The 12,925-nt window shown below is 41.5% G+C and overlaps 1 protein-coding gene across 1 annotated transcript; it reads left to right on the top strand.

Moving 5' to 3' along the window:
* Positions 1-10,199: 10,199 nt before the first annotated feature.
* LOC140928495 (uncharacterized) lies at positions 10,200-11,393 on the top strand. Its single transcript, XM_073378248.1, has one exon. The coding sequence runs from the start codon at positions 10,200-10,202 to the stop codon at positions 11,376-11,378; it is 1,179 nt and encodes a 392-aa protein (XP_073234349.1). The 3' UTR covers positions 11,379-11,393.
* Positions 11,394-12,925: the final 1,532 nt, after the last annotated feature.

The following is a 12,925-nucleotide window of genomic DNA, read 5'->3' on the forward strand; positions in this document are numbered from 1 at the left end:
TACAGTAAACACAACGAAAATTGTTTGAGGATGCAAGATATTAGCCTAGCTTGCCCGGTAACATGGCCAGCCCGGCTAACCGGACTGACTCAGAGCAAGGTACCGTAAAATTCCGAAAATAAGCCCCTCCATGTATAAGCCGCTCCAAATATAAGCCCCCCAAACTCGTAACACAAAATACACTCCGTTAAATCGCCCCTCTAAATATAAGCCTCCCCGGGGGCTTGTACTTGGAAATCGCCCTCAATTTTACAAAGTAAAACAAAGCAAAAACGATAAATTTTCTTCCAGCTATAAGGCTGACCCAATCGATTTTGAATCACAAACTTCCGTCCGTACATAAGCCCCTCCAAAAATATGCCTCTCAAAAAAGGCCTTTGAAAAATATAAGCCCCGGGGCTTATTTTCGGAATTTTACGGTAGCTTGCGTAGCAGGGCGCAAGAAGGAACGGGCGCGCTCGAGTGAGGGGACCCGGGTCAAGTAGTCACGTGACGGTTTTAGATTCTGAGAAAGCATGCAGGCTCTGAATGTCCTATATATACAGCTGTATGTATGTTTTTATGCTTCACAAACCTTTTTTCGCCACCGGGATTTGTGAGCTCACTGTGCACAGTCCTTCTTTATCCATAGAATTCGTCTGCACAAGGTCCTCGAAAAGTAAGTGTATTATATAAAAGGTAGCGTGATTTTTTATGTAAGCTTAAGCCCGATTGTCATGCGATAGTTGTGAAGTGGTCATACTCCGGAATTTCAAACTTGTCTTTGATCCCCTTGTGGCTTAAAACAGGTTTGTTAACCAGCTGATATTTACTCAGCAAAATATTTTGCGCTATAAGTTTTAGTTCATGAGCTTTTATGTTACAACGCTGTGGCTATATGGCCGGTAACCGGTCAAGGTTTTCAAAACACTAAATGGCCGGCAGTCCTATATTATCAGTGAATGTCACAAAATCGAAAGATTCTAACTAATCTAAACTATCACACCAATGATTTGAATAGCCTTATTCGACTGTTGGTAGAGAGGTAAAAGACTTAGGGGTTCAATTTTGAAAGTTTGAAGTACAACTTACAATACATTGTAATTGGAGAGCCAACCGATTTGATTCGAAATTGTGTAGAACACGTGCAATGTCGCCAGATTGCACCGTAAAACACGTTCTCGCGCGTGGCTTAAGGGAATTTTTCTTGCGACATTTCGACTTGTTTCCGATGCATGTTGTTACCTAGACCAGAACTCTTGAAACAGCACAAGAGAATCTGCAGCGAACACGAAAGTCTTGTGAATAATGAGGCACGTTGAAATAGGTAAACGAAAGCAAACGAGGGACCCGTCCTCTTTTCCTATAAAACTTGCAGTAAGTTCCGTATAAAACTTTTAAGTCCCGGAAAGCCAGTGGTCACTCGAAATGTTGAGCGCGTTATACAACGGAAATTGCGGTCTGAAGCCATGTTTTTAATGAGTGTTTCAAGGGCAAAGACTGTAGTGAACTGATGTTTAGTAAGAGATGTAACTCACGTTTTCCCCTCTCATCATTGGTGTTCGCAGCTTCATGTGCTATGCTCTAAAGGTATGTTGTTAAACGATTGCGAAACGACTAAGCACAAAATAATTCAGTTCGATTTCCACTTCCGCCTTGGTAAATTAGCCAGAAAGTGAAACTAGTTGAATATAAAAACGAGTCCGTTCCATTTGCTCTCACTCGCCGTGACCTTTGTAAAGCGAATGTAAATCTAGCAGAGAGGGATTTTTCTTAAACAGGTACCCATGAGATTGACTTTACCCTCTCGATAGTTTTGCGAATGCGGCTTCGCGAATTAACTGTTCAATTCTACTTACCCGTTTTACTACACCAAACTGTCAATCTTAAACTACCCAATAATCGTGGAAAACACAAGTGTATCTATATCAATCACAGGAATCTGGTGATCACTGCAACACACTGCTTACTGACCGGAGAAATATTAGGGAATCTGATGTTGCTTCAATCTCTTCCTAGAGTAACTAAATTAGTTCCCGGATCGCCTTAAGATGAATGACATTTTGGTTTTAGAGAACCTCAAAATCGATCGTTTGATGAGCCTCGTTGGACGATTCAGGTTATTCCATCTGATTACAAAATTCTAGTTATCGAAGGTGATCAAATCTGATTTCTCAGTAAATATATACATCTTCAAACGGGATGAAAATAATTTGTTGAATTACGCTTTTTGAAGTCTTGATCTCGATGGTGGTTTCGGTTTGCTGATTGTAAGAAACTTTAGTCTGACCCGGCAAGGGTTGAAGTGTTGAAAACGAGCTTATGAGAGAATAGCTTGAGCGAACAAAGATCAGTGGATCGTGATATAATCAACATTAACTTTGTTAAAATAAATTCATCAACTTCTCTTAAGCTATTGTCCACAAGTGAGAATCGGTTCTTGGTTTCAATAGTATCGGTCTCGTCAAGGGCCCCGGGTTTCATACTAAGCTGGGCTGAAAGATACCAGTTATATAAATACTTCATTTTTGTTACCCTGGTCTAGATTATTGGTCAGGAGTGCTTACTCATTTATTTGAGAAAACGTAGTTTGGGAGGTTCTTCAGTTAATTTATTATCCAAAGTAAAAGCCCTGGCCTCGGGGTTTCAGTGCAAGGCTTGAAATCCGGTAATGCAATGCCGAATGTCCGTGGCTTATATTCCTCTCGAGTGAAACCGAAGACTGAGACCGTGAAGCATAACTCACAATACAGTGTAACGAGAGAGCCAACCGATTTGATTCGAAATCGTGTGGTACATGAACAATGTCGCGAGATGGCACCGTAAAACACGTTCTCGCGCGTGTCTCAAGGGAATGCTTCTTGCATCATTTCGACTTGTTTCATGCATGTTGTTACCTATACCAGCACTCTTGAATGGACACAAGAGAATCTATAGCAAACACGGAAGTCTTGTATATAATGAAACACCTTGAAACAAGTAGAAAGCAAAATATTTGTGATCGAGTCCTCTTCTCTTCCTATAAAACTTGTAAGTTCCCGGAAAGACAGTGGCCACTCAAGATGTTGAGCGCGTTTTACGACGGAAGTCGTTGCCATAAGATACGCCAATTAATTTGTCAGCTGGAGAGCCAATAAACAACGAGACTTAGAAAATATTGAATTACGGTTTGAGGCCTTGTTTTTAATGAGTGTTTCAAGGGCAAAAGCTGGCAAAGGCTGCAGCAAACTGATGTTTAGTAGGAGGTGTAACTCCCGTTTTCGCTCTTTAACATTAGTGTTTGCAGCTTCATTTACTAAGGATTTGTGGATCAATTCAAGGCAATAGATAATCTAAAGGTATGTTGTTAAACGGTTGCAAAACGTCTAATTATTTTAAGCAAAAAAAATTCAATTCGATTTCCGCCTTGGTAAATTAGTCAGAAAAAGTGGAACTTGTTGAATGTATTTAAAAACGAGCCCGTTAAATTCGTTACACCTTTGTAAAGCGAATCTAAACCTAGCAGAGAGGGATTTTTCTTGACAGGTATCCATGAAATCGGCTGTACCCTCTCGATAGTTTTGTCAATGCCCAGCGGAATTAACTGCTCAATTCTACTTATAGGGAACGGATGACTGACATTTTGCTTTAATGGAACTTCAAACCCCACTATTTGATCTAGTTTTATGGTTTGGTAGTAGTCATGCTTCATTAAATTTTAGCCTCGTTGGTTCCTTTTCCTTTTGCGTTCCGTGTACGTTCCTTTTATTAATATGCAGAAGGGTCGAGTCCATGACGTCACCCATTGTTATAACCTAGGGAAAAAGTGCGTTACTCCATACTAATGAGGGTCTTCCTGCATAGTAATTTGGTATATGTTTACTAATGAGCGTCTCTCTACTATAATAGGCTTGCCTAGATTTGCCCGTTAAGTAAATAACTTGAGCCCGATTTATTCTATGAGAGCTGTCGTAATTTTTGTTGTAAACGTCGTTCCAGCATTAATCGTATTGTTTCAATTCAGTATTTATTTTTGAATTGTGATCACTCTACAGATTAATTAATTAATCAAGGCTGAGCGTATTTTTTTCTTTAACTAAATGTAATTTAATAATTGAATTATCTGCATTCATTAGGGTGTTGAAAATAATAGAAGTATTGTAGTTAGTGTCTTTGCACTCAAGGATATAGCTGAGGGGTAGGTGGTAGGGGAGGGGGTACTCCTTCTCACTGGTCCCCCCCGCTTGGAAAATGTTCTGTTGTCCCTGGCACTACTGTGTTGCTCACAGTGGAGGTCACACATTTTCAAATGTAAACTTCTAGCTTTTTTATTATTTTCATTCCTGACTCAAAAATATCCACAAAAGGAGGGATCATAACTCAAAAGTGTATTTCTGCAGTTTGTGTTCAACGTAAACAATGCATTCAAAAGTGCAAACCGCCTCTTTTGGCACTTTAATAAAGGAAGCCGCTGTTTACAAGATATCAAAAGCATTCTTATTGGCACACTCTTGGTACGTATATAACTATAGTTGATGTCAGGGGCTGGTCATTTATTACCTGTGCTGATGACTTTCTATTTCTGAACAGGTGTCATGGCTAAGCCACCTGTTATGGATAACAGCTATGTCCAACTTACCTTCAAGTGTGCTGACAATGAATTAGTTACACTGAAGCGAGCAAAGAAAGAATCTGGAGCTCTAACAGGGAAGAGTGTTGTGGTGTTGAAGCCCTGTGATGTTGTAGAAAGGGATGGCACGGTGTTCATGCCGAACACCATTGAAATGGCTCAACTTAAAAAATCAGAAAAAAGACAGTTTAAAACGAATGTGCAGATTTCCTCAAAGATGAATGAAATGGACATAAAGAGGATATTAGTGGAGATATTTCCCTTCCTTACTAATAAAAGGTGAATTGCTGAACTTTTAATAAAAACAGTCATGTGATATTTACTCATGAATGCAGTAAAAAATTTTGATAGTGTGATGGTATGAAATTCTAAGGAAATGGAATGAGCTCAAGGTGAGCAGTGAAAAGTGGATGAGAAGCAAGTCTTAGTGTCCCAACTCAGTTTGGCAAATTCTACTCCCACCTAGGTGTACAAACGAAGGGGTCTAGCTCCTGGACTTGTTGTCATGAACTTTCAATTTCTCCTTTTCATATTTCGGACTGTGTTTGTAATACGAAATACAGGGGATACTGGATATATATTCATCAACTTTAACAAGACTTGCAAAAACCATCTTTGACTTTTAAAATTTCAATCACAATTTTTTTCCTTTTTCACATGAAAAATTATTATTCTTTTTTATCTTTTATGTAGATTTTATTGTGCAGGAGCAGCTGACAATCGAACAAGGTTAGAATTCCACGGAGACCGTCGGATTTGGGATGGACGTCTTATAAAGCAGAAAATAAAGGGAAACTCCGCTCTTTACATTTACACTGATGAGGTATTGTCAGATAAGGTTATTATAATAATAAACTTAATCACTGTTTGCGTATCGGGATTAAATGGTATAGTAGTGTTACTGTTTGTCTAGTTAAGCTTTTTCGCCTTCATTGCAGTAACAACCCATCAGTGACCAATGTGATAACTATAGTCTCAGTCAAAATTGCTGGGACACTTTGCTGTCATCTTGCGCTCCCAATTTTGGTGTGCAGGATTTGGTGAGTTAACTGCGATAAACAACTTTGGGAGGACGAGGAAACGGGCCAGACGCAAGAAACAGCGTTGTGTAGGAGTTTCCCAACTATTTTTGTCCAAGACTGTAGCTGTACGTCATACTTGACAAAAAGAAGAGACTGATGGCACAAAATGCCTTAACTTCTCTCACTTACTGACATTTATTACACTGTTTACCTAGTACAGTACACAGTTCCACTTCTTATGTTCGCTACAACAACACTTTCCTTATGTACAGTTAACTCCACACCTTCTCCAGCAACGTAAATATAAACTAACATTACAACAACCCCCTAAAAACTTGCCAAGAAATCCTCCACACCGAGGATAATTCAAGTACAACATCGCAACATAAACTAGAAATACATATCTCGCAACAACCCTCGCGAAACTACGTTTTTTAGTAGGGCCACTAAAGTTAAGCCCTGTCGGGCGGGGTTAGGAACTGGATATGTAACCCACCGGAGTATAAAGAATTCCCAGCTAAATCCCAGGAGAAAAAGACAAGGTTTCGATGACAAAAAGCCAAACTAAAACGCACTTTGGAGAAACATATAGCGCGACATATTTTAAAAAGCAAACTCGTGAGGCACACTGAAAATTGCTCTTTTATCTCGATTTTCGCTCATATTTTGAAGCGACTAGCCCAAATTGATTCAATGTTTTCTGTAAAATACTTTTGCAGCCAATATTTCTAGCCAATAATTAAATAATTTCTTTTGTCTAATTTCACGCGAGTTCAACCCTGACTTGAGTGTCTCCTCGCGGGTTAAAACAATGGCTCACTGATTCCTCGCTCGGTCCTAGTGACCTTGTCTCGCGAGTTTGCGCTAGCAAGTAGCAGACATTAGGCGGACCGATGTAAATAGTTTCTCGCGAGTTTAACGCTTCTGTATCTGTGAGTATATGTTTCCTCGCGAGTTAAACACTACCTTTAGCAAAAAGTTAATCAGACTCACTAATTATAGATAAGTGACCCTATTTGAATGTAAAATACAATTATAATCTGCACGGTAATGTATCTTTTACCAGAGGGCTCCTTCACTGAGATCTCAGAATCTAATACTCCGTATCACGTTAAAAGAGCAGGAACGGCTCGGTTAGAAACAAGTACCGGTTCCAGACGAAATCTCCTGTTTACACGTACAAATTCTGTAATGTGCCCGACAGAAAAAGCCACGGTACTTGAGAGCCCCTTGGAACGGGTACTAGACTGTTTACACGTTGTTTTCTTCGAGACCGGTAACGATAGAGCCCGCGATAATTAAATAAAACTGCTTCGATTAGTTGTTCATATGCGCTTATACATACAGTATAGACTGTACGTATCTCCGACAATCATGGATGCAGGTTTACAAGCACTTTTCTGGTTTCTTCTAAAGAAGAGAACACGAAATTCATGTTTGACAGCGCGTGCGATTCGTCAAAGAAGTTCTTCTGAGAAAATGTACCGAATTAGGAGAAAAACAAGGCTTACGGGTCTCCTATTAACAGCCCTTGTATCGCACTTCACAGTCGAAAGGAGCTTCTGGCAAATTCCAAGAACAAGCGCTTGGTTTGATCTTACATACAGCACTTACTCTGACGATCAGTGGTATGCTAGCTTTCGAGTGTCGAAGAATACTTTCCAGTTTCTTCTTCTAACACGCATGTGACGTACGCTAAACAACTGACGTGGAGCACCACGGGCTCATAAAAAACGTAACAGAACGGTACCGAAAATAGGGCGAGCGTTTACACGTTGAAAAGAAAACAAAAATGTGGGTGCGGAACCGTTTTTTATCGGTTCCGTTCCGAAAGGGGTCCATAGCCGCCTATGGACCTTTTTAGGAACGGAACGGATACAACTGGAACGGGTCAAGTACCGTTTACACGTCGAATTTTGTCGGAGCCGTTCGTCTTTTTATCCGGGCCGTTCCAATTTTTTCGGTCGTGTAAACGGGCCTTAAATCCAATATGGCTTAAAAAGTATTTCTGCTTTTCTAGAGGTATCAACAGTAGATAAGGTTGTAGGACGAGATATTTTTGAATGGATGTTTTTTTTTATACCTTATAGAGTTAAGCGATTTTATTAGCATTTTTGGTTGCTGAAAAAGTATTGTAACCTATCATCATTGAATCCTTTAACCCTCGCAAGAAACCTGGGCTGGGTGGTTCTGAAGCAGGGATAAGATAACCCAGGGCTAGTAAAAAGTCACATTTGTGCCTTTTCCCCTGGTCGAAAATATATTTTCTATGTAGTTATTGGGTTGCAGTTCCCGAGCTCGTTTACTGGGCGATAAAAAGACACAGAGACAGAAATGATTTGGAGTAAAATTGGCTAAGGGCATGGCCCTAAGCCGATTTAATGAATAATCAATTTTCACGTGTTCAGATCGATTACATATCAATAAGATATTTCTTAGCTACAACAATCCAAAGTAGCTAAGAAAGACCAGCGGATAAAAATAAAAATTCTACTCGCCAGCAAAGATCTCCTGTATGATTCAGATATAAGAACAGAGAAAATTATCTGAAAATGCGTTTGAACAAAAGGAAAAAAAACCCGGCTTAAAATTTAACCCCGGGTTAGCGCTATTCGACTTTAAAGCCTGGATATTAGACATTCACGCTTTTGCGCGTGGGCTTATTTGTGGGGAATGGGGGTGGGTTTCGAGGCCAAATAAAGAAAACACGCATGTGGAAAGTCATTCGTAGTAAATATAAACTCAATGGTTCTTGCTGCTGTTGTTGTTGTTTACTTAATGCTCGGTGTCTGTAAACAGGTTGCATCTATGGCCCAATCACATGCTGTTGCAGGCTCTGTTCAACAGACCTTACAACAAAACGTCGATGAACCAGTTCCCCTAAAACGAAAGAAGAAGGACTCGAACGCAGATGGGCAAGCTGAGGGAAGAAATAGTATTCCATCAAAGAGTTCATTGCTACCGCATACAAATCTGCAGGGTATGGTATCCTTATCACTGACACCTCAGCTAAACAGTTTGAATATTACCAGTGCAGCTTCTGAGCAACAAAGAGGTCAACTTGGTCAGACAGCAGCTGGTGGACATGATGTGGCACATGTTCCTTTAGAAGCAGCGACAAGGCAAGGGCAAGGCAATGGTGTAGCTACAAGGGTGCAGGTTATTGCCTGCAACTCTACCGATCAATCAAAGCGGGGTTATGTTGTGAGTGCAGAGGTCGACCAATGTGCTGGAAAAAGTGGAAGTGTGAGCTATGCTACTGACGAATATCAGGAATACTCAGGAACGTCAGGATCAGACTTTGAGGTGAATTTGAAAGTTTTGACTGTGTTAAGCATTAGGACTAAACTTGACACTCTTCAAGAAATTCTGGGTGCTCACCATGGCGTAATATACTAAGTTCCGTTTCTGAATCTCGATTTCCCCCCGTCTATTACCATACTTTCAAGTATGGAAACAAATAACCAGAAACAAAAAGGAAGCATCTGATCTGTTTCTTTTTCTTAAAACCCTAAATTACTTTCATCCCTGTTTTAAATTACAGGTAATAATCTTTATTTTATACATACTGAGAAATACTCACCAAAAGGCTATGTCGTAAATTTTCGTTCGCAAATTAGTTATAGCCAATCAGAGGAGCGAACGATGGTTTTCACACGTGAAAAAAATGATACGTCCAATCAGAATCGCGAACGATGTTTTTTCACGTGTGAGAAAAATGATACGTCCAATCAGAAGCCACAGAGGTGTGTGAGTTTCGCGCCAAAATTCCCGCCTTTTATTGCAGCTTGCAGCGCCGCTTCGCACACAGAGAAAGGTTTTAATCAAAGAGTTTTTCACGCTAAAAAAGTGAAAAACATTTCGGCAATGGAGTGGAATAGTTTCGTTTGTTTCACTGTCGATAAAGAAAACGGTAGAGAGCCGGCGAAACAACAGCGGAAAGGGAAAAACAGAACGAGACGTAAGCTTTTGTTGTGCTTTTTGTGGGAGCCACTCGGCCTTTCATTTAAGCTTAAGCTTATATTGAAACCGGCCATTTTACTTAAATTCACTCATTTTCAATTGTGCATTGAGAACAAACAGTTAAGATTACTTATAGTTCTTGGATTACCTCATATCCTTACCGTCATTTATGTTTTTAACAAACCTTTTTACTAAAAAGCTGATACTTCGTTTTCGTTCTCATTTTGCGGTAAGTGTGTAGCGGCAAATTTTAGCATTTTTGAAAGATTTAAAATAAAAAGGCCACCAAAATGGTGAATATCTCAGTATGTATATTGTAGCGCGAGGCAATCCCCGCGGGTACCCCTCTAAGTAAGTCACGTGAGATGGCGTAATAACCATGTGCGAAGAAATGATTGTAAGACGAGTGAGTAGTAGATTAAACATGTGTTGTTCTCTTAACGCCGTGTCTTAACTGGGAATCGTGGCGTTACACTGGTGGCAGCGGTAAACAAAGACGAACTTCACGGATATATGTGTTCAATGGCGATATTTTCATGGTTTGCGTGACTGAGTTTCATCGCCCTCCGTTGTTTTTCATCCAAAGTCTCTTCGTGTGTTTGCTATCGTGGTCTCGCCCGTTTGCAATGGCGGAAAACTCACTTGTGGATTCAGGATTTAAAGGAATGAGTTGTTCAACGCCAGCTAATCCTTTTAAAGCGGGAAACCCATTTACATCAAAGTCTGTTTCATCTGTAGACTCATCAATGCATGTGGAGAGTCCAGGTAGGCGATTTCTATCAGCGAGCTTGTTTGCATCGCCGCTGGATCCGTCAGTACATGATAGCAGTGCAAGTCACCGATTTCGCTCCAAAAACCCGTTCGCATCGGAGAGTCAACAGGATACTTACTCCACTGATTTGTTTACACACCGCCCGAAGTTAAGCAAGCCTATTAAAAATCCTGCGGATTATGATGGTACTCAGTCGCTACGTGATTATTTGAAACACTTTGAGCGTTGCTCTGTTGTTAATGGTTGGAACCAAGAAGAAGCCGCTCTATTTCTTGCTGCAGGCCTTCGAGGAGAAGCCCAAAAGGTGCTTAATGGTATGTCTGATAGCGATTGTCGAACTTACGCCAAAATTGTTGAAAAATTGGAGCTTCGGTTTGGTGTTGAAAAGCAGCGTGAGTTACACCAAGTACGCCTTCATAACCGTCGCCAACTGGAAAACGAAAGTGTTCAAGCTCTTGCTGCAGATATTCGCTCTCTGTCAAGTTTAGCTTATCAGGACTTATCTCCGGTCACTCAAGAAAGATTTGCCGTCCAGCACTTCATTGATGCACTCAAGGATCGAGACGACAGGCTTAAATTACGTAGAGATAAACCTCGCACCTTAGATGACGCCCTGTCGCTGGCTTGTGAACTTGAGGCGTTTCGTCTCGTGGATGGAGACGAGCGGAGAAACCCTCTTCATGTTCGCTCTGTGGATGCAGTTGATAAAGAGCCTGATTTGCTTAAAGCTCAGCTGGATATGTTACGTTCTGACATTCGAGTGCAACAACAACGTCAGGAGACTCAGCAAGTTGCTATGCAACAGTTAGTTGAGCAGATACAGCAGCTCTCCAAGTCGCTCTCTTTGAACACCTCTGGTAGCCAACAGCGATTACCTCCTTCACGTTACTCCAACCGCAATGTTCAATGCTGGAATTGTAAAGAATTTGGCCATTATCGTCGTAACTGCCCAAAGTACAAGTCACTTGACCGAGCCAACCCGGGCTCGGGAAACGGCCGCAGGGTGTCGCCCACGGGCCAGGGGGATGCCTAAATGCGAGTGATGTTGGCCCCACAAGTGGTACTGATGTGAACAATGCATTCTCTCAGCAATTGCCAAACCAGGAAATGACATGTCCTAATACACCCATGGAACAGTCACATGTTAATGAAAAGTCACGAGGCCTTTACTTGCCAGGCTTTCTTGGAGGATCTCGTGTCATGTGGTTGATAGACACTGGTGCCGCACGTTCAGTTTTGTCGTTCGAGGTTTATAATTCTTTACCTGCTAGCGTTAAGTTCAGTTTGAGTTCAGAAAATTCTGCCATTGCTCTTGCTAATGGTCAACAAGCGAAAACTTATGGTGTGGGACATGTTGTCATGCGCCTTGGTAACAGCGAGTTTCAAATGCATGTAATTGTTGCCGAGATTGAGGATGAGGGCATTTTGGGTATGGACTTCCTGTCACAAGTTGATTCCCGTATTGACATTGCGACAAACCAACTGTCAATTAATGGCGAAGTGTTTGATTGTTCTGATTTCAAGAACCAACCCCTTAGTTCCAGATGTATGGTTCGACGGTCAACCATGATTGAACCTAACACTGAGGTGATTGTCCCAGTCCTTGTTCACAAGCGTTCATTTAACTTAGACCCACAGTCGTCTCAATTAGGCACGCGATTGTTAGAACCATGTCTGAACTCACATTTGCAACAAAAGGGACTTTATGTTGCAAGGACTCTGGTTGATGTTGCGGAGGACAGGGTGGTCCCCTTACGTGTTTTCAATGTTTCTAATGAAGTGTTTCATTTGGCTGCTGAGACTGTGATTGCCCTTGCTAAGCCAGTTACTGATGTCACCTCACTAGAGCTTAATCAAGAGAACCATGACGGTGCTATGGGCCAAGCTAGAGTAATAAATGAACATGTGTCACAAGAAGCAGTCGATATGACTCTACCGAAGGCCTTGCAGGAACTACTTGAGAGAAGCACAGATAATTTAACTGACAGTGAAACTGAGAGACTGCAGGGGTTGCTATTCAATTACCAGCATGTGTTCTCAATTTCAGACGGGGACTTAGGCACCACGCACATGGTCCAGCACAGAATCGATACGGGCAATGCTCTTCCAATCCGAATTCAACCCCGGCGAACTTCACCGTGGAAACATGATGAGATAGAACGACAAGTCACTAACCTTCTACAGCAGGGCAAGGTGATGGAATCGTCCAGCCCCTGGTCTTTTCCGGTTGTGCTAGCAACCAAAAAGGACGGTAGCCAAAGGCTGTGCGTGGACTACCGCCAGCTTAACGCAGTGACGATAAAGGATGCCTTCCACTTGCCTCGGGTTGATGATTCTCTTGCTGCTTTGAGTGGTTCCCGATGGTTCTCAACTTTGGATCTTGCCTCAGGTTATTGGCAAGTGGCGATGGATGCGGGCACCCAGGAGAAGGCAGCATTTGTAACTTCAAGCGGCCTGTATGAGTGGACCGTGATGCCTTTCGGCCTCTGCAACGCACCCAGCACCTTTGCCAGACTGATGGAACTTGTTTTGAAGGGCCTACATTGGAAGATTTGTTTGATCTATCTTGATGATGTGATA

This window comes from Porites lutea, chromosome 2, assembly GCF_958299795.1.
Source record: "Porites lutea chromosome 2, jaPorLute2.1, whole genome shotgun sequence".
Lineage (NCBI taxonomy): Eukaryota > Metazoa > Cnidaria > Anthozoa > Scleractinia > Poritidae > Porites > Porites lutea.